This window comes from Dipodomys spectabilis, unplaced genomic scaffold, assembly GCF_019054845.1.
Source record: "Dipodomys spectabilis isolate Male_0828 unplaced genomic scaffold, ASM1905484v1 ptg000424l, whole genome shotgun sequence".
Classification (NCBI taxonomy): Eukaryota; Metazoa; Chordata; class Mammalia; order Rodentia; family Heteromyidae; genus Dipodomys; species Dipodomys spectabilis.
Window position 1 is genome coordinate 3,038,066 of NW_024871101.1, and position 23,038 is coordinate 3,061,103.

The window sequence follows — 23,038 nt, forward strand, 5'->3', positions numbered from 1 at the left end:
GCGATTGTAACCCCTCTATATAGTATTTCACACACACACACACACACACACACACACACACACACACAACTTATTTAACAAAAAAAAGAAAATGTTGGCCTGTGCCAAGGAGCCCTAGAGTTTCTCCCATTCCTTCCTGTAATGTTTTCAAGGTGTCTGGTTTGACTTTGAGATCTTTGATCCATTTGGAGTTGATTCTGGTGCAGGTAAGAATCTAGCTTTAGTTTTCTACAGGTGATTAACCAATTTTGCCAGCACCATTTACTGAAGAGGCTGTCTTTCCTCCATTCTACTTTTTTTTTTTAGCTCCCTTATTGAAGATTAGGTGGCTATAGGTCTGTGGGTTCGTTTATGTATCTTAAATTCTATTCCATTGGTCCTTAGGTCTGTTCTTGTGCTATAACAAGCTGTTTTGATTACTATGGATATGTAGTAGAGTCTGAAGTTTGGTATTGTTATTCCTCCAGCACTGTTCTTTCTGCTAATGATTGTTTTTGCTATTCGGGGTCTTTTATTGTTGCATATGAAATTTTGGATTGCTTCTTCTATTTCATTGAAGAATGAGATTGGGATATTGATAGGTATTACAATGAATTTGTAGATTACCTTTAGAAGTATTCCCATTTTCCCGATGTTAATCCTCCCAATCCAAGAGCATGGGAGGTTTTTCCACTTCTTTAGTTCTGCTTAAATTTCCTTTTTCAGGATTTTAAAGTTTACATCATAGAGGCCCTTCACTTCTTTAGTTAACTCCTAGGTATTTTATTTTTTGTGGGGCTGTTACAAAGGTGTTGCTTTCTCTAATTTCAGCCATGCTCTTCTCATTGTTGGCATACGAGAAAGCTATTGATTTTTGAAGGTTAATTTTATACCAGAAACTTTTCCAAAGTTTCCAATCAGGTTGAGTAATTTGGGAGTGGAGTCTGTGCTATTCTTTAAATATGAGATCATGTCATCTGCAAAGAGGGCGAGTTTTATTTCAGCTTTCCCTATTTGGATCCCCTTTATGTTTGCATCTCGTCTTGTTGCTCTAGCTAGACATTCTAATACTAAATTGAAGAGAAGTGGAGAGAGTGGACATCCTTGTCTCATTCCTGAATTTAGATGAAATGGCTTTAGCTTTTCACCATTAAGTATAATGCTGGCTGTTGGTTTGTCATACACAGCCTTTATTATATTGAGGAATGTTTCATGAATTCTTAGTTTTTCCAGAGCTTTTATCATAGAGCAGTGTTGAATCTTGTTGAATGCTTTTTCTACATCTATTGAGATAACCATATGATTCTTATCCTTGCTCTTGTTGATGTGATGAATTATATTAGTTGATTTGTATATATTGAACCAGTTTTGCATCCCTGAAATGAATCCCGTTTGATCGTGGTGTATGATTGTTTTGATGAGTTTTTGAAGTCGATTGGCCAAAATTTTGTTGAGAATTTTCACATTGATTTTTATCAATTAAATGGGTCTATAGTTCTCTTTCTTTGTTGAGTCCCTGCTGGTTTTGAGACGAGTGTTATGATAGCTTCATAGAAGGAATTTGGTAGTGAACTTTGACTTTCAATTTCATTGAAGAGTTGGAGGAGTATTGGTGTGAGTTCTACTTTGAATGCCTTGTAGAATTCATCTGTAAATCCATCTGCTTCTGGGCTTTTCTTGGGTGGGAGGTCTTTTACTGCTGTTTCTATTTTGATCCTTGATATAGGTTTGTTAAGTTGGTTGAACTCATCTTGATTTAGTTTTGGCATGTCAATATTTGCTAGGAAATCGTCCATTTCTTCCAGATTCTCAACTTATTAGAATAAAGATTTGAGAAGTATTCCCTTATAATGTTCTGAATCTTGTTTTTTTTCTGTGATGTTACCATTCTCATCTCTGCGTTTGTTTACATGGGAGTGTTCTCTTCTTTTTCTGATACGATTTGCTAAGGGTCTGTCAATGTTGTTATTTTTTTTTTTATTCAGGTAAGGGGTAGGTTTATTCATCGTTCCGGCTGGCACCAGGCCATGTTGGTACTCCACGCGGTGGGGAAAGGCCTGGGAAAGAGAGCTGGGAGATCTGGGAAAGAGATAGAGCTGGGAAAGAGAGATAGCTGGGAAAGAGAAAAGAGCTAGAAAAAAGAGAAAAGAGCTAGAAAAGAGAACATCTAGGAAAGAGGTGGGAAAGAGCAAGCTAGGAAAGAGAAGAGAGCTGGGAAAGAGAAAAGAAGGAAAGAGCTGAGAAAGAGCTAGAAAAGAGCAGAGAGAGCGTCTGGGCCTGGGCTAGGCCTTATCTAGAGTATGGGCTGAGAAAGGTGTGGACACATCAAATTCAGATGTGACCTCAGCGGATGCAGCTGTGACCTCTTCCAGGTGTCCCAGTTGCCTAGGTAATGCAGGTACTGGGTGGTGACTTTGCTGCAAGGAGGGTGGAGTCTGCTTGCCATCCGGGAGCGGACCTTACATTCTAGGCTTTTAATAATAATGAAATAGGGCACAGATTCTCTCTGGCTACTTCCTGCTGACAAGGGCATCGACAATAGGGGTAAAAGGCTGGAATTTGGTCCCCTCCCAGAGAAGGCAGTGAGCAGCAGTGTCCCTTGGTGGTGTGAGTCCTTAGATGAAGTCTGGAGAAGTCTCATGAGGCATTGAGGGGCTGAAAAATACTAGAGAGCAAATGAATCGCAAGAGGAAGAACTTGGGGCTGAAAATGTTGGTAGAAATGTCCCTAGCTACTTCTGACATCTGGCGACTAGTTAGAGGAGAAGTCAGGTAACAAAGGCAAGAATATAAATTCTTGTCCAGTTAATAAGTAGACAGGTATGGACACTAGATGGGCAGGCTTCTTACTTCCACTGACTTCCCGGCTCTGGTTAATTTTGAAAGGGCAGGCACAAAGTAGCTGATGTGACATCATCTCTTACTCCTCTCCATGGTCCCTTGTTCCCCATACTGGTTGAGTCTAGGCGCTTGTTGCTGGGATGGCTTGTTCCAGTTCCAGTTGGTATTCAAGGAGGTTTGAACTCAAGGCCTGGGCACTGTCCCTGAGCACTTCTGCTCAAGGCTAGCACTGCACCACTTTGAGTTATAGTACCACTTGCAGAGTTTGGCTGGTTAGAGATAAGAGTTTTGAGCCATGCTTACAGCCTGGCTCTTTGCAGGTTAGCTGGGAGATGATGTCTTAGGGATTTTTCAGCCCGGGCTGGCTTTGAACTGTACTTTTTGCCACAAAAGCCCTTTATTATTTCCAATTAAAGCAACAAGGAGATCAAATAGAATAAGTAAAGCTTACCTGGTTCTTATCAAGAATTGACTGACAAATATTCTGGAATGACAAATGTTCTTAGATGTGAGAATCTTAGCACAGATATGCCCAATATTTTAGAGTCATGTAGTCAGTACCAGAATACACAACACAAAACAAAAAAGACAAAATGCAAAACCTAAAATTTCGACAACGTTTAGACATCTTTGCTAACAAAGCACATCAGATGGTTGGGCCTTAGTTACCAGGGCCTGTGAAAAGAGCAACTTGTTAGCAAGGCACCTTAGAATAGCTGGATGGAGTAGTAAGCTTGGTGGAAGGTTAAGGGCCAGATGGGGCCAATCCCTTAACCCACCATGTAGCCAAGATGGCGAACTCAAGATGGTGAATTTCTGAAAAAAAATGCAAAGAAACTCTGAACAAATAGATCAAGCCTACATTGGCTAACCTTTGAGAGGGAACCTAGAGGGGGGGTCCCTGGGCACAAGCCAAAATGCAGAAAAGAAAAAGGGAGAGATAGGGAAAGTTGGACATGACTGGCAGAGAGAGAGAGCAAAGAGAGCCTGAAAGTAAACAGACTTCTGACCATTTACCATTGCAGTGGCAAAAACTGTCTACATTTGAGAATGGCATAAAAATGAGGCACTCTGGCTTTCCAGGGAGTGCAGGAGGCATTTCAAAGGGGTTTTACTGCTCGAGCATGATTTGCAGCATCCCATTAAATGTGTAGAGAGTCAGTCTGGTGAGTGAAGGAGAGCTGACCAGGCAGAAGCAGCGTTCCGACTTCCCCCAGAGCCCTCTAGAGAGAAATGGCCAAGTCCCCAAAGCCAAGTGTCCTCTGCTTCAGAGGTGAATGTTGTTATTTTTTTGAACAACTAACTCTTTGTTTTGTTGATTCTTTCTATTTTTTTATTCTAATTCATTTAATTCTGATTTAATTTTAGTTACTTCTTTCCATCTACTGGATTGGGCTTTAGCTTGTTGTTTTTCAAGGAGCTTCATGTGCCTCGTTAAAATTTTGGTTTCAGATCTCTCCAAGTTGATGTAGGAACTCAGAGCTAAACTTGCCTCTGACTACTGCCTTTGCTGTGTCCCAGAGGAGCTGGTGATTTGTGTGCTCATTTTTGTTAAATATCATGAACATTTTAATTTCTTTTCTAATCTCTTCTATAACCCACTGGTGGTTCACCATTTGTTGTTCAGCCTCCATTGTTACAGGATTTTGTTTGGTGGCTTTTAGTGTTGAATTCTAATTTTATTTTCTTGTAGTCTGAGAGAATGTAGGGCACAATTTCAATGTTTCTGAATTTGGAAAAATTTGCTTTGTGACCTACAATGTGCCTACTTTGGAGAATGTTCCATGTGCTGCTGAGAAGAACGTGTATTCTGATGCTGCTGGGTGAAATATTCGGTAGATGTTTGTTATGTCAAGTTGATCTATGCAGTTGTTTAGGTCTGAGTTTTCTCTGTTGAGTTTTTGCTGGGTTGTCCTATCTAGTGGGGATAGTGGTGTGTTGGTGGTGTGTTAAAGACCCCAACAATTAATGTCTTTGGATCGATGTGAGATTTGAGGGAAAGTATTTTTTTTTTGATAAATTTGGGTGCTCTGTTATTTGGTGAATATATATTTAGAATTATAATATTGTCCTAAAGGAGAGATCCCTTAATTTGTATGTAATGACCTTCTTTATCTCTTCTCTTTAATTTGAAGTCTATCTCTTTAATTTGAAGTCTATTTATCTGATATTAGGATTGCAACTCCTGCCTGTTCATGGGGGCCATTTGCTTGGTAGATTTTATTGCAGCCTTTCACTTTCAGAATATGTTTGTTTTGGGGCAAGGTGTGTATCTCACAGGCAGCAGATAGAAGGATCCTGCTTTTTGATCTAAATAGACAGTCTATGTTGCTTGATTGGAGAGTTAAGTCCATTATTTTTGAGAATTAGCACTGAGAGGTGTTTAGTACTTCCTGCCATGTTATCCACCTTCTTGGGGGCTGTGACAACTGGGTTCTTCCTATGGTTCTTGGATTCTCTGTTTGGGGGCTGTTTCTTGGCCTTTATGGTGCTCTTGTTGGTTTTCTATGTGTAGGACATCTTTAAGTATCTTTTGTAGGGCTGGTTTGGTAGAGATATATTGTTTCAGTTTTTCTTTGCTATGGAAGATTTTTATTTGACCTTTCATTATGAAGGAGAGTTTAGCTGGGTACAGTATTCTTGGTTAAACGTTGTTTGTCTTTTGTTCATGGCATACTTCATTCCAGGTTCTTCTTGCTTAAATTGTCTCCTCTGAGAAATCTGAGGTTATTCTAATTGGTTTCCCTTTATAGGTGATTGATCTTTTCTCCTTGATAGCTTTAAGGATCCTTTCCTTGGTCTGAATTGATCCTGTGCGTATTATGATGTGACGGTGGGATGTCCTGTTCTGGTTTTCTCTATTTGGGGTTCTAAAGGATTCTTGTATTTGAATAGGCCTATCTTTTTGCATGTTTAGGAAGTTCTCTGCTAGGATCCTGTTAAATAAATGTCCTAGACCATTAACTTCTGTCTCTAGGTGCTCCTCTACACCCATTATCCTCAGATTAGGCCTTCTGATGGTGTTTTCTAGATGTTAAATAGATCTACCATATTTCTTGGATTTGTCTTGAACAGTTGTTTGCTCTTTCTCTATAATATCTAGGCTGTCTTCAACCCAGAGATTCTGGTGATTTTCAGATGTTTTTCTCTGGCCCATACATCTACTCTGAAGTCCAGATGTGTATTTTCAACAATTGCAACATTGATTATAGCATAAAAACTGGACAGCTATTATATCCACAAAAAGAAACATTTGATCCTCATCTACTCCTTCCATCTTAGTAAAGACAGTAACATTAATCAACTAACTAAAGACACACATGTAGAATGGAACTTTGATTCTTTCTTTTCTTAGTTTTCCTAGTCTGTGGATTCTCACACCAGAATGTATCCTTTTGAAGAACTGAATGACGAGGTGCCTGCCTGTAATTCCAGCTAGTCAGGAGGCAAACCCCAGTAAGATTGCAGTTTGTGATCAGCCCTAGGCAAAATGTGAGATCCCATCCAACAAATAAGCTGGGAGTCCTAGCTTTGATGTTGGCAGAGGTTTGAGGGTGTTGTCTGAGGCCTGTCCTGTGCAAAATCATGAAAAACAGGTAAAGCAAAAATGAGTTGAGAATTTAGCTCAACTGGTAGCGTTACCTGCCTGTTGAGGATCTGTGTTCAAACTTTTCCACCAAAATGATGTGTGTGTGTGTGAGTATCTTCAATTCATGCATTTAAGTTAAAAGTTTGAACTATACAGGCATATTAATAGTATATTTAATGATATATTTAATCAATAGCATATTTGTTTATTTTTACTGTATTTAAAAATTAATAGCTGGGTGCCAATGGCTCACACCTATAATCCTATCTGCTTTGAATGTTGAGATCTGAGGATTACAGGTTAAAGTCAGCCTGGGTAGGAATGTCTTTGAGACTCTTATCTCCAGTAAACCACTAAAAAGTTGGAAGTAGAGCTGTGGCTCAAAGTGTTAACCTTGAGCACAAAAGCTCAGAGACAAGGCCTAGGTCGTGAGTTCAAGCCTCAGGACCAGTACCAAAATATCCTCTTAAAAATGTTTATGGACACAATACAGTGGTGATATCCATAGATAGTCCAGATGCTTTTTAGTATTTATTTATCTTGATTTTTTTCAATTTATGAACCCAGCCCTTGACATCTCAGACTGTACTCTATGGTGTCAAATTTGATCATATTAATGCAAACAAATAGTCTTTCTCATTCTGGCTATGCTAATTTCATTTATTATACTTTCCTCCAAGTTTTTCTACCTTGTCAACTTTGGAAGGCTCTTCCCCCCCCCCCACCTCTTCTTTCCTCCTCCTCTTTTTCTTCCTCCTCCTCCTCCTCCTCCTCGTCCTTCTCCTCTTTTTGCTTCCTTTTCTTCCTCCTCCTTTCTTCATCTTCATTTATTTTGGCATCATAAGCTTTTCATTATTATAGCATTGTAATTTATGTTGGAAATCAAAAAGTGCAATGTTTCTAGCATCCTCTTACTTTCTTAAGATTGCTTTGACTATTTGAGATTTTTTTCATGTTTCCATATTATGTTTAAGGTTCATATTTTTTCTCTACTTCTGTAAAAATAGAGAAAAATAGAGGTGATGTTAGGGATTATATTAGATCTATAGATTTATTTGAGCAATATGAACAAGTGCAACATTAAATTTTTCAATCTACGAACACAGACTATTTTTCCACTTGTTTGTTCAATCTGCAGATCCTTTAACCACTGTAATAAAGTATTCCCTATGCCAGCATTTCACCTTCAAGGTTCAGTTTGTTTTTTTTTAGTATCTCATTCTTTTGATGCTCTTGTAAACATAACTCTGTGTTTACTTTCTATTTTAGATTAGTTGTTAGTGTGTAGATTTACAAAATGATATTTGTGTGTTGATTTTGAAGTATGCATGTTACATGCAGCCTTCTGGATTTTTTTTTTTTGGTGAACTTACTACCATTTTTATTGACGTTGTTCTAATTTTGCCACTCCTGGGGCTTGAACTCAGGGCCTGGGCACTGCCCCTGAGCTTCATTTGTTCAAGGCTAGTACTCTATCACTTGGGTCAAAGCACCACTTCTGGCTTTTTCTGTTTATGTGATACTGAGTAATTGAACCTGGGGTTTCATGCATGCTAGGTAAGCAGTTTACCATTAAGCCAAATTCCCAGTCCTGGTGTTGTTCTAAATAATTATAATTCTTTAATTTTTTTGGCTTCTAAATTTGATGTTCTGTGATCATACACCAGTTTATATCCATTCTCTTTTCAGTTGAACTAGGGATTCTTCTGTCTTCATTTTTGCTCTCACAAATGTTGCTTCCTCGAATTTTTTTTTTGAGTTCATCCTTGAATGTCTTCTTTCATTCTTATTTTTTTGGGGGGTTCCGGTCATGGGGCCTGAACTCTGGGCTTGGGCATTGTCCCTCAGCTCTTCAGCTCAAGGCTAGCACTCTACCACTTGAGCCACAGCACCACTTCCGGCTTTTTTCTTTTTGCTTATGTGGTTTTGAGGAATCGAACCCAGGGCCTCATGCATGCAAGGCAAGCGCTCTACCACTGAGCCACCTTCTCACTCCTTCTTCTTTCATTCTGATTTCTGTCCTACTAGAGAAAGCCTCTAGTACCTCTTTCCAAAACTGCCTTACTTTCATCTTTTGGTAAGTGTGCCTTCCTATTGCTCTTTGATTCTCATCTAACACTGAATTTACTCATAGAGGTATTCCCAGACCATTCTGAGTAAGTGGATCTCCAAATTCGTTTTATCTGAATCATTTCATTCTGAGATTTTTTCTTCACATAGCATGTGTATGTACATGTATTTATATGTATCTATCTGTTATCTATATATCTATCTTGTTTATATCTATGCATGCATGCATGTATGCATGTATGTATCCACCTGTTTATGTTTTTATTCTCTTCTCCACAGTGTGCTGTCTGTCTCCTTTATTATTAAGTCCCCTGAATACAAAGTATATACATATTTATTTTAGCATTTATCACAGTACTTGGAGCTGATGAAATGTGCAATGAGCATTTGTGAAATAAGCAAATGTATTAAAAATATATCATTAGTGTTTATCATAGGAAAATTCTAGAATGCTTGTGTGTGTGTGTGTGTGTGTGTGTGTGTGTGTGTGTGTGTGTGTGTGAAATTTTTGATGTCATAGATTTTCCATTTAACTAGATTTTCTAGGTACTCCAGATATTCAACTGTATGAAATAAAATGTTGTTTCTTAGCTACACTTTACTTCTTCAAAGGAAGAAAGTAGAATTGCATCAAATCTGTAAAGTTGGTTGTATCTAGAAATGTAACTGAGTCTTATTGTTCTCATATCTTTGATGTTTAGGAGATATAAATTCTTCTCTGGTAGACAGGTATGAATTGAGTTAGTGAAGATGGAGAGTACTAGGGATAAGTTTTAAAATGCAATTATGAAATTGAACTTTTAAACAACTAAGTTATTAGGCAGAACTGCTAACATTGGGAATCATTTTACCTATGATAAGTATGATTAAAGAGATGTGGTTGTATCCCATGAAAGCATTATATGATAATTTTTAAATGTCACATGAGTTTAGTAAAATCTCACAACTTAAGTGCCACCTAAAAAGCAAGAATTACACTAAATTACTCCTGGAAACTATGTGAATAGGATGATCCTCTGACTTTGGGCAATTCAGATGCATTTACAAAAAATTGCATAGTTCCAAATTGGAAAGGAGCTCTTGAGGTGACATGCTCTTCTAGTATGTTAACTAAACCCAGGGCACAGTAAGGGATGGCTGTCATTTAAAGTAGCTGAACTGCTACCTTCATTTTCTTTTAAGTTTCAACCTTAACATTAATGGAAATTATTGCCTGCTTCTCACCACACTTCTGAAATAAGATTAAAGGAGTAACTTTATGGGGTGTGTTTTCAAAGTTATTAGAAAATAACTAAGTAGTGTGAGAGTACCCTTGCAAGCAATGGGTTTGATGCCATTTTCCCTATCCATATTTTACCTCAGGTTGTTGAAGACGGCTAAGTCTTTTCATTAAAGTGCTTGTTCTCAATGTAAATTCTAGAGCAAATTTCAACTTTTACTCTTACATTTGTTTGTTGTTTTTAATATATAGAAGGGTTACAGATATACGAATCAGGTACAATTAGTAAATTCTTTTTTAACCATGTGTTTCCCTTCTGCTGCTTTCTCCCATCTTTCCCTCTTGTCCCCAGCTATAAGATATCCAGTTCTTTTTCCCCGTAGTGTCTACTGAGAATCACTGTTGTATTTATTCATCCTTGTTTCATCTTTTATGTTCCTTCCAAGTCCTTGAACTTGATGTTTCACTTAAAATTTAAGACCATAGGAGGACCCTAAAAGCACTATTAAGTGAATTAGACTAGGTATCCCGTTAAGATATTGAAATGATTTAAGACTCAGTATAAGTTGTTTACACTGGAACTTTCAAAATGACATGTTAGCCAAATGTCTTTAGTGAAAAATGATGTAAAGTACAGTATTTATCATCCCAGTTTTCCTCATTGCCCTGAACTAAGAGTGTCTGTCCAAGGTACAAATCAGGGCTAGAGGATCAGGTTTGATATAATTTGCAATCATTTGGTAGATAAGAGTTATTCAGCTTTTGGTCTAATTCAAAGAAGCCTTTGGCACTATGATCTAAATATCAGATTAGAAGATTCATAATTAATCTTAATCAAAAGTAGTGTCCAATCAGTGTTCTACACAGGATAATTTTCAGTTCTAACTAGACCACACAATTGTATGACACAGTTCAAAGTGCTTTTGTGTTTATTAAATTTTTCATTCATATTGTTTAATGTTACTGTTAGTAACAAAAACTTATCAACCAACTTTTATTTGCTCATTATCATGCAGAGCTCTTGTGATCTAACGTAGGACAGGGAAAAGGCTGATCTTTGGCTTTTTTACACTTATGATTCAATTGTTATAACAATTATAAGACTTCTAAAACTTTTGACTTATCTCTATCAGTAGTAGAATTGGCAAAACCTTTAATTTTTGTAATTGACACATAATAATTGTACATGTTTTTATGGTGTGCTATGTGATGTCTTGATTCAAGCATGTATTGGGTAGTGATTGAATCAGGGTGATTAACATAGCCATTATCTTAACTTAAAAAATAATCATTCCTTAACTAGGCGCTGGTGGCTCATGCCTGTAATCCTAGCTATTCAGGAGGCTGAGATCTGAGGGTTGTGGTTCAGAGCCAGTCCAATCAGGAAAGTGTGTGAGACTCTTCAATAAGCCACTAAAAAACCGGAAGTGGCTCTGTGGCTCAAGTGGTATGGGGCTCGTGTTGAGCTGAAGAGCGCCAGGGACAGCACCAAGCCCAGAGTTCAAGCCCCACGACCGACAAAAAAGAAAAAAAGAAAAAAAAATCATTCCTTTATCTGGAATATATTCAAAACCCTAATGTCTAGGTCTTTCAAGTTAACACATTATTGTTGACTGTATTTACCTTACTGTACTACTGAAAACAAGAATATATTTCATCTAAATATGATTTTGAAATTTTTGACCAACCTCTTCTCATTTTTCTTACCTACAATTCTGTTGGTAACCACTATTTTACTCTCAGCTCACTTAGGGTTCACTTTTTTTTTGTATATGGATTCTAAATATGAATGTCCTCATGTAGTATTTTTAATTCTTTCTTATGTTGAACAACATACAGATTTATTCATATTCTGGCTATTGTAAGTCCCACTGCAAATGTCATACTTCACAGAAGTAGAAAAAGAACTTTAAACTTCATGTGGAAATAAAAATGATTCCAAGTACCATGGCAAGCTATATTTAGCAAAAAGACAAATGCTATTTAACACCAACAAGCAAGCACACAAAAACCCATAGTATTAGACCTATTGTTTTACATTTTATTAAGTGATCTTGATTTTTGTATATAATTTGTATTTCTCATTGACTTCTGTAAGAAAATAATTAGCATTTTTCCTTTGGTGTTATTTTTCACCTAATAATCCCTGTGAATTTTGATAATGTTTTTTTCCTTTCTCGTTGATCATGCCTATAACACACAGAATACATTCAAGCACTAAATTCTTATGGAAGAAATGTAGCATTTTGCTTGTTCTTTTTTTCAGGGGATGACCATTCGTCCTCTTGTTGACTTACTAGATGTGACAAGAAAGAGAGAGACAACTCCAACTGTGAGTGAGCAGATTCTCATTCGGGTAAGCCATGCATTTATCATCATCTAAGTAATTTTGTTGACTGGAGCCAAACCTTACATGATTGTTTAATTTTTAAATTATTTTTCTAATAAAATGAGTCATGATTTTCTGACTTAAGTAGATAGTTCCAATTGTTGACAATATTTTAAAATATATTTGTATTTGTAGACTATCATTTGAATTAGATGTTTTATTTCCTTATAAGGAGATTCAGGTTATATGATTTTGTGATTTTTATACTAATCTTAGCATTCATATGTTTTTTTGTTATCTGCTCTTGTTCCTATTCTGAACCTACATGTACCCAGATTTCTTTTTATGATTCCCCTACAATGTTACTTGTTTCTCCAAAACATTTTGCTTTTATATTGTTACCATTAAATAGAATGGCTTTCTTTTTTCATGAATACCCACATTTCATCAGGGCAGTCTCACAATGCATATTTGCATACACATGGGACTTCCATAATTCCACAGTCTTTTACTTATTTACTGTATATTTGCTTTTTCTTGTTGCATTGACTATACATATGTCAAGTTTTTACTTGGCTTCTATCTACTACTTCTTTACTTCATGCCTCTTCAATCATTTCTAAATCTTCCAAGAGCTGGGGCGTTTTACTTCTATTTCCTCCATAGATCAAAACCAGGTCTTTGGTAGGTTACTGAATCAGACATATGATACTGATTAATATGAACTTTTTCCATTTCAAATTGTGCATTTATAAACTTTGATTAGGGAATTCTACAAACATCAAAACATATAACTACAGATACTTCTTGTTATGTTAGCCTAAAAAGAGAGGCTAAATAAGCAAGTGAGATGACATAATTTTGAAGGTGTTTTTGATGGTTCCTTTATTTGGTAGTGAGCATATTTCTCATATATGCTATATATTTAGATAAATGTTTTATTTTTTTCAGTTCTTTGATCACTTGTTGGCTGGCATAGAAGATATATCAGGACACTGGGGACAACATTACTGGAAGGACAAGTGAGGATTTACAAACATTTATCTTTATGTATGTGTGGATAAAGAAATGAGTCAATTCTTTCTGGATGTTTATATGGAATATTTATATTTATACATCTTTATTGTTCTATATGTCATAATTAAACATGCCAGCTAAACACATAGGCAGAGATCTTTTTATTTTCCTTATTGTGATAGACATGATTGACTTCAAAGTCAAATTCCAAATATGCCATAAATTTCTCCCTTATATGTACAGCCTCAGAGAAAGCAATTTTACATCAGATGACTTCATTAACAATTAAAATCTTGCCCCTCAGAAGTATGAACTTCTTACCTTTGTTTACAGAAACCTGATTCAATTGGCAACTGCTAAAACTTTCCTATCTATGTCATGATGGTCCTCCTGCTGTTCATTCCACTGAAGCCATATAATCCTTCTGCTTACATTTTGAATCCATATAATTCAGGACATTTTGGCTTAAAGTCTATTCATAGTGTTCCTTCTCTCTGGAATGATCCCTTACCACATTCTTGGCTATCCAGGACTTTCTTGCCATTTACATCTTACTTTAAATTTAATCTCATCAGAGATCTCTTTCCTCATTACTCAATCATTATTGTATCTGTGTAATGCCATTTCCTAACCTATAACTCTCTGCTACTATAATGTTTCATTTTATTAATTTTTTTCTATTTTGAAAACATAATTACAATACATCACTATTTTTATTATATGTTTCTTTATCATTAAAATAAGAGGTGATGGGATGGACTTTTATCTTTCTTGTTGAATTTTGTTTTACAACACTTAGAAAGAATTCCTTCCAAACATAAGTTAATAATAGATATTTCTGAGTGAATAATTGGGTGACAATGAATCATAGAGGCATTTTATGTAGATACAAATCTGATCCTACTTATAGAAATATTTGAATTATTTTAAATTGTAATCTACTCCTAAGTGCTCTGATAACAATGAATATTAAAATCTGTTGCCTCTCTGTAAATTCCTGACAGAAAGGAACAGTGTAAAAAATGAGATTTAGTTCTAGCAGGCAGCACTTGGCACAAGCCTAATGATTTGTAGGCATCGTTTTATGTCACCATCTAGAAAATGTATATATGATGAAAGAACCAGGAGAAGTTCCTTTCAACAATTTTTCTTTAAACTCTGCCAAATAAAAACATCTTTGCCATTGTTATAAATGCAAGGACTCAAGCAAAAATAGATCTTTTCTACTTCTTATTTTGATCACAGAGAATGAAGATGATAAATAATGTTTATGTTAATTGATTTTCAATTTCTACTAGGTCAAATAGCAAAACGTGTGTGTGTGTGTGTGTGTGTGTGTGTGTGTGTGTGTGTGTACACTTTTATTTTGGACTTCAACACATACTAGGACAGAACTTTACTACTCTGACACAACCACCTAGCTCAATCTTTTTCTAAATAATAAAGCACATAACTTGGTTGTGCCTATAGTCAAGAAAACCTCAGACTCCTGAAACATCAAAATGTCTTTTAAACTGAAACATTCAACAGAAGTAGGTATCAGTATAGTCTTACAAATTATAGTACCGTTTTAAAACCATAACTTTGACTGTAAGCATAAGTTTAGTAAATATTTTCACACAAGTGTTAATTCTCAAATTAATGTAACTTTAGTTTTGTGAGTGTCTTGTGCTTTTCAAAAAAAAACAAAAAAACAAAAAAACCCAAGCCCCCCCCCCCAAAAAAAACAGTGGTACCACTTTTAATTATCCACCATTACTTAAAACTCTTTTTTTTTGTTCAGTAGTAAGGCCTGAACTCTGGACTCAAGGCTAGTGCTCTACCACTTGAGCCAGAGCGCCACTTTGGCTTTTTCTGCTTATGTGGTGCTGAGGAATTGAACTCAGGGCCCCATGTATGTAAGGCAAGCACTCTACCACTGAGCCACCTTCCCAGCCCCTCCTGTGCTTTTTTAAAATACAGATTTCTTAAGTAAACCTTAGAAAAATCTACCTCTTTACTTTTCTCATGTTCTGAAACTAAATTGTATCAGGTACTTTGTTCCTTTGTGACTGTCTTTAAAATGTACAAGCTACTTCCACAGTATTTCTGTTTCCAATGCAAAAGTATTTTTAATTAATGGTTCTGCTTTCCCTTGGTGTAGTTGACTCTGTTGGGCTAAACCTAAACTATGCTTTGCTTCATTAGCATATGTTTGCAATTAGGATTTCTTGTGTTTTTTCTTCTTCTGCATATACTAAATTTCCATTTAAATGAAACAAATTTGGAATAGGTATCTGGGAAGTTTATAAATAGAGTCTAAATGTCTTGAGGAAAAATTGCTGGAATTTATTTTTCTTTGCTTATTGAACAGATTGGAATATTTAAATGGAAGATACCTGCAGAAGATTTTACTCAGAGAATATAACCAGTCCAAATCAAGCATTGTGCTTCTTCATGAAAAACTTGAGAGAAAACATGCCATTGAGATGGTAGAAGCAGGCCAGTTAATGCACATGCCATCCAGTACATCCTTACTGTAAGTGTGTGTGTGTGTGTGTGTGTGTGTGTGTGTGTGTGTGTGTATGTGTGTTACTGTGGGTTTCCATTTGTTTAAACATTACTGTAAAACTACAGAAATCCTCAAAGTATCATCCTTTTAAAACATAATTTTTCTTTCCTTGTGTTTCTTCTGGAAATCATGAGGAACTATGCTTTTGCCAATTCTTTAAAACTTGAGGATGTTTACGTCATCTCAATCTGCATTGTTTATTATGTAGAGATAAGTACAGCTTAATGAAATAAAACATGTATGTGACAAGTTTAACTTTTCAGAGATTCAAAAGAAATGAAATTGACTAAGAAATGGAATTAAATGTTAAATGTGCTTAAGTCATTTTTTGCTATATTTTTAAATCTATATTTTTATTGTAAAGATACTGTACAGAGGGGTTACAGTTACATGAATAGGGTAATGAGTACATTTCTTATCAAGCATTTTACCCCCTTCTTTGTTTTTCTCCTACCATCCCTTCCCTTCCACCTCCCCATCTCCTCCCTTCCTCACCTCCCACAAGGTGCAAAGTTTTTTTTTTAATATAGTGTCTTGTACATCTCATTGTTACAATGGGTCAACCTGTATCCTGTTTCAGCATTTTATTTCCCTTCCCCTCCCAAAATTAGAAAAAATGTATATGAAAGATGTAGGGCAACAGAATGAAATACAATGAAAACAGGGATTATAGTATGGGGGAAGAACACACAAAATAAACAAAAGAATCATATAGTACATATAAGTACATTAAAAACAACAGCAACAAAGATAAAACCTCTTGTCCCTAAATTGGGGCTCATTTTGCTTAGCACAATCTTATATGATCATATATGTATAGCTTTTGACCTTTTCTACTTGTCTGGTAAGATTATTCTAGACATATACTAGTTATTACAAATAAGGGAAACCATAGGGCTATGTTTCTATGGTTCTGGCTTACTTCACTTAGTATAATTTTTTTTCCAAGTCTTGCCATTTCCTAAAAAATAGGGCAGTGTCGTTCTTTCTGATGAAGACATAGAATTCCATTTTGTTCATACACACAGACACACACATATCACATTTTCTTTTATTTAATGGTATAATCTTTTTTTTAATTGTGAAAATACTGTACAGAGGGGTTACAATTCATGGGCAAAGTAATGAGTACATTTCTTATCAAGCATTGTTGCCTCCTCCTTTGTTTCCTCTTCCCATCCCTTCCCATCTCCCTCTCTCCCCACCACATTCTACCTCCCCCAGCTCTCCATCCCCCCCATGCCAAAGTTGTAAAGTTAGTTTTTAGACATAATGTCTTGTACATCTCATTGTTGCAATGAGTCCACCTGTATCCCTATTTAAGCAACTTGTTTTTTCCCTTCCTCTCCACAAATTATATCAACATCAAATACTGTGAAAACACACACATTTTCTTGATCCATTCATCTGCTGAGGGGCACATGGATTGGTTATATCTCAGCTATTGTGAATAATGCTGCGATAAATATAGTTGTGCTGGTAGCTTTAGTATAGCCTTGTTTGTGATCGTTTGGGTAAATACCCAAAAGTGGGATTGCTGGGTCATAGGGAGCTCTATGTGGAATATTTAGAGGAACCTCCATACTGCTTTCCAAAGTGGTTGAACAAGTTTACACTCCCACCAACAATGCAATAGGGTTCCCTTCTGTCCACATCCCCTCCAGCATCTGTTGTTATTAGAGTTGTTGATTATAGCCATTCTAACCCTGGCGAGGTGGAATCTCAGTGTTGTTTTGATTTGCATTTCTTTTATGGCTTGAGAAGTCAAGCATTTCTTCATGTGTCTATTGGTCCTTATTTCCTCTTCAGAGAAGTCTCTCTTTAAGTCTTTAGTCCACTTATTAATCAGGCGGTTGTTTCTTTGAGGATTTGTTTTTGGAGGGTTTTTTTTTTTTTTGAGTTCTAAGTATATTTTAGATATGAGGTCCTTGTCTGTTTGGCTGGTGAAGATCTTCTCCCAATCTGTGGGCTTTCTATTGATCTTGCTAGCTATGTCCTTTGCCATGCAGAAGCTCTGCAACTTCATGCAGTCCCTAAACTTTCTTTGATTTGTTGTGTTTCTGGGTCTTTATTAAGAAAATTTTGACCTGTGCCAAGGAGCCCTAGAGTTTCTCCTATTCCTTCCTGTAATGTTTTCAGGGTGTCTGCTTTTACTTCAAGGTCTTTGAGCCATTTGTAGTTGATTCTGGTGCAGGGTAATATATAAGGATCTAGCTTTAGTTTTCTACAGGTTTTAATCTGTTTTACCAGCACCATTTACTGAAGAGGCTGTCTTTCCTCTATTCTATTTTTTTAGCTCCCTTTTCAAAGATTAGGTGACTTTAGGGCTGTGGGTTAATTTCTTGGTCTTTCCAATGGTCCTCAGGTCTGATTTTGTGCTAGTACCAAGCTGTTTTGATTACCATGGATATGTCATAGAGTTTGAAGTTTGGTATTGATATTCCCCCAACACTGTTCTTTCTGCTAAGGATTGTTTTTGCTATTCAGGGTCTTTTATTGTTGCATATGAAATTTTGTATTGCCTCTTCTATTTCCTTGAAGAATGAGGTTGGGATATTGATATCATATTGAGTTTGTAGATAGCCTTTGGCAGTATTGCCATTTTCCCAATGGGAATCCTTTCAATCCAGGAGCAAGGGAGGTTTTTCGACTTCCTTAGTTCTGCTTTAATTTTCTTTTTCAAGTTTTTAAAGTTTTCATCATATAGTTCCTTCACTTCTTCAGTGATGTTAACTCCTAGGTATTTTTTTTTTTTTGGTGGGGCTATTATAAACGGAGTTGCTTTCCTGATTTCAGCTGCATTCTTCTAGTTATTGGTATAGAAGAAAGCCACTGTTTTTTTTTTTTTTAGGGTTAATTTTATACCCTGCTGCTTTGCTAAAGTTTCGAATCAGTGCAAGTAACTTGGAAGTGGATTCATTGGGGTTCTTTAAATACAAGATGATGTCATCTGCAAAGGGAGAATTTTACTTCATCTTTCCCTATTTGAATCCCCTTTATGTTTGCATCTTGTCTTATTGCTTTAGCTAGGCATTCTAATACTAAATTGAAGAGAAGAGAGTGGACTTCCTTGTCTCGTTCCTGAGTTTAGAGGAAATGGCTTTAATTTTTCACCATTAAGTATAATTTTGGCTGTGGGTTTGCCATACGCAGCCTTTATTATATGGAGGAATGTTCCATGGATTCCTAGTTTTTCCATAGCTTTAATCATAAAGGGGTGTTAGCTCTTGTCAAATGCTTTTTATGCATCCATTGAAATGATCCTGTGTTTCCTATCCTTCCTCTTGTTGATGTGATGAATTACATTAGTTGATTTGTGTATATTGAACCAGCTTTGCATCCCGAAATGAATCCTGTTTGATCATAGTATATGATTTTTAAAAAAATGAATTTGTTGAAGTCGATTAGCCAGAATTTTTTTTAAATTTTTATTTATTTTTTATTGTGAAAATACTGTACAGAGGGGTTACAATTACATGGGCAAGATAATGAGTACATTTCTTATCAAGCATTGTAGCCTCCTCCTTTGTTTCCCCTTCCCATCCCTTCCCATCCTCCCCCTCGCCCCGATTAGCCAGAATTTTATTGAGAAGTTTTGCATTCATATTCATCAAAGAAATGGATCTAGCTGGGTGCTGGTGACTCACAACTGTAATTCTAGCAACTCAGGAGGCTAAGATCTGAGGAGCAAAGTTCAAAGCCAGCCCCGGCAAGAAACTCTGTGAGACTCTTATCTCCAATAAACCAGTAAAATACTGGAAGTGGTGCTGTGGCTCAAGTGGTAGAGTGCTCACCTTGAGCTGAAGAGCATAGGGACAGCGCCCAAGCCCAGAGTTCAAGTCCCACAACGGATAAAATAGAAAAGAAAAGAAAAGAAATGGGTCTATAGTTCTCTTTCTTTGATGAGTCTCTGCCTGGTTTTGGGATGAGTGTTATGATGGCTTCATAGTGTTTGGTAGTGAACTTTCACTTTCAAATTCATTGAATACTTAGAGGAGTATTGGTGTGAGTTCTTTGAAGGCTTTGTGGAGTTCAGCTTTAAATCCATCCGGTCTGGGGCTTTTCTTGGGTGAGTGGGCTCTTATTGCTGCTTCTATTTCGATGCTGATATGGATCTGTTATGTTGATTAAATCATCTTGGTTTAGTTTGGGCATGTCAATATTTGCTAGAAATTCATCCATTTCTTCCAGATTCTCAAACTTACTGTTTTTTTGTTTTTTTGTTTTTTTTGGGTGCAGTCATGGGCCTGAACTCTGGGCCTGGTTGCTGTCCCTTAGCTCTTCAGCTCAAGGCTAGTGCTCTACCACTTGAGCCACAGCACCACTTCCGGCCTTTTTTCTTTTTGCTTATGTGGTGCTGAGGAATTGAACCCAGGGCCTCATGCATACAAGGCAAGCGCTCTACCACTGAGCCACCTTCCCATCCCCCCAGATTCTCAAAGTTATTAGCATAGAGGTTTGAGAAATATTCCCATATTATATTCTGAATCTTGGTTGTTTCTGTGGTGATGTTTTCATTCTCACCTCTGAGTTTATTTATTTGGGTGTGTTCTCTTTTTTTCTGATAAGATTTGGTAAGGTCTGTCAATTTTGTAAATTTTTTGAAGAACCAACTCTGTTGATTCTTTCTATGTTTTTTGGACTCTAATTCATTTAATTCTGATTTAATTTTAATTATTTGTTTCTGTCTACTTCATTATGGTTTGTCTTGTTGCTGTTTTTCAAGGAGCTTCAGGTGCCCCGTTAAATTGTTGGTTTCACATCACTCCAATTTGTTGATGTAGGAACTCAGAGCTGTAAACTTGCCTCTGACTACTGCCTTTGCTGTGTCCCAGAAGACCTGGTGATTTGTGTGTTCATTTTTGTTGAATAGCATGAACATTTGAATTTCCTTTCTAATCTCTTCCATGACCCACTGGTGGTTCAACAATATTTTATTTAGGCTCTCTGTTCCAGGATTTTATTCCATTGTGGTCTGAGAGAATGAAGGCATAATGTCAATGTTTCTGAATTTGGCCAATTTGTGCTGCTGAGAAAGACATGTGAGCTGATGCTGCTGGGTGGAATATTTGGTGGATGTCTGTGAAGTTTAGTTGATCTATGCACTTGTTTAGATCTGAGGTTTCTCTGTTGAGTTTTTGCTGGGTTGATATATCTAGTGAGGATAGTAGTGTTTAAGTCCCCAATAATTAATGTCTTTGGACCTATGTGAGATTTGGGGGAAAGTAGTATTTCTTGGATAAATATGGATGCTCCATTATTTGGTGAATATATATTTAGAATTGTAATATCATCCTGAAGGAGAGATCCCTTAAGTAGTATGTAATGACCTTCTTTATCTCTTCTCATTGATTTTATTTTGAAGTCTATTTTATCTGAGATTAGGATTGCAACTCCCACCTTTTTATGGGGACCATTTTCTTGGTAGATTTTATTCCAACCTTTCACTTTCAGAATATGTATATTTTTTTGGGGGGGTTAAGGTGTTTCTTTTGAAGGCAGCATACAGAAAGATCTTGCTTTTTGATCCAACTAGACAATCTATGTTGCTTAATTGGGGTGTTAAGTCTATTAATATTGAGAGATGAGACTGAGAGGTCTTTGTCTGTTTCTGCCTTTTTATCCATGTTTTAGGGGGCTGTGTCTTGGCTGTTCTTGCTGTGATCACATTCTCTTTTTGTGGGCCGTTTCAGTGCCAATATCCCATTCTTGTTGGTTTTCTATGTGTAGAATGTCTTTGAGGATTTTTTGTAAAGATGGTTTGGTAGAGATATATTGCTGCAGTTTTCCTTGCTGTGGAAGGTTTTTATTTGTCTCTCTGCTATGAATGAGAGCTTAGCTGGGTAAATTATTCTTGTTAGTTATTTGCTTTAGGGCATGGCATACCTCATTCTAGGACATACTTGCTTTCATGGTCTCTGCTGAGAAGTCTGAGGATATTCTGATTGGCTTACCTTTATTGTTCTCTTTTCCTTTGCAGCTTGAAGAATTCTTTCCTTAGTTTCTATTGATCCTGTATGGACTATAATGTGGCAGTGAAATGTCCTGTTCTGCTCTGGTCTATTTGGGATTCTAAAAGTTTCTTGTATCTTGTTGGCCCTGTTTATTTGTATATTTGAGACGTTATCTGCTGAATATATTTCCTAATCCATTGGCTTCCCTGTCCAGGCCCTCCTCAATACCTATCAGTCTCAAATTAGGCTTCCTGATTGCATCTTTAGCTCCTGCAATGATCTATCATGCTTCTTGCTTTTGTTATAAATATCTCTGTCCTCTTTCTCTATGGAGTGTAAACTATGTTTTGCCTCTTAGATTCTGTCTTCTGCTTCCACTATTCTTCTTTCAAGGTTTTTTACTTTGGTATTTATCTCCCTTCCTTCTTACTGGTCTTTCTTAATGGTGGCTAGCTCTTTTTTTTTTAATTTAATTTAATTTTATTTGTGAACATACTGTACAGAGGAGTTACAGTTACATGGGCAGGATAATGTGTGCATTTCTTACCAAGCATTGCAGCCTCCTCCTTTGTTTACCCTTCACATCCCTTCCCAGCCTCCCCCCTCCCCCCCTAATCCCAATCCTTCTCCTTCCTCCCCCCCCCAGCCCCCCCCCACCAACGTTGTAAAGTTCGTTTTGGACATGACAACTTGTACTTCTCATTGTTGCAACAGGTCCACCTGTATCCTTAAACAACTGGTTTTTCCCCATCTCCTCCACAAGTTATACTGACATCAAATATAGTGAAAGCAAGGGTTATACTGTGGGGGAGGGACATACAAAGCAACAAAGAGATAATCTTATAAATGTGTTAGAAACACATGCATGAAAGAAAAAAACATTAAAATACACATCTAAGGGTTCATTTTCCTGACATCACATTATCTGACCTTTTCCGCTTGACTCATACATATACTAGATATTACAAATAAGGGAAACCATGGGACCTACGTTTCTTTGGGCCTGGCTTACTTCACTTAATATAATTTTTTCCAAGTTTTTCCATTTCCTAACAAATGGGGCAATGTCATTCTTTCTGATGGAGGCATAGAATTCCATTGTGTATATATACCACATTTTCTTGATCCATTCATCTACTGAGGGGCATCTGGGTTGGTTCCATATCTTAGCTATGGTAAATAATGCTGCAATAAACATAGTTGTGCTGGTAGCTTTAGTGTGGTCTTGTTTGTAAACATTAGGGTAAATGCCCAAAAGTGGGATTGCTGGGTCATAGGGGAGCTCTATGTGGAGTCTTTTGAGGAACCTCCATACTGCTTTCCAAAGTGGTTGAACAAGTTTACATTTGGTGGCTAGCTCTTTATTGAAGTTTTCTCTTAAGTCTTGAATAGATTGCCTTATCTCCTGGAGTTGGTTTTCAGACTGGGTATTTATCTTTTCTTTGGGCTCTTTCTCCTTCTGTTGGAGTTCCTTTATCTTTTTATTTGTG

General features: G+C 36.7%; 1 protein-coding gene across 1 annotated transcript in view; it reads left to right on the plus strand.

Annotated features, from left to right (window-relative positions):
- LOC122097678 (sodium/hydrogen exchanger 2-like) overlaps positions 1 to 15,565 on the plus strand; it is a 42,400-nt gene extending 26,835 nt beyond the window's left edge. Inside the window, exons 6-8 of the mRNA XM_042668281.1 lie at positions 11,964 to 12,053; positions 12,978 to 13,048; positions 15,397 to 15,565. Coding sequence (XP_042524215.1) covers positions 11,964 to 12,053; positions 12,978 to 13,048; positions 15,397 to 15,565 — 330 coding nt within the window. The remainder of the gene's footprint in view (positions 1 to 11,963; positions 12,054 to 12,977; positions 13,049 to 15,396) is intronic.
- Positions 15,566 to 23,038: the final 7,473 nt, after the last annotated feature.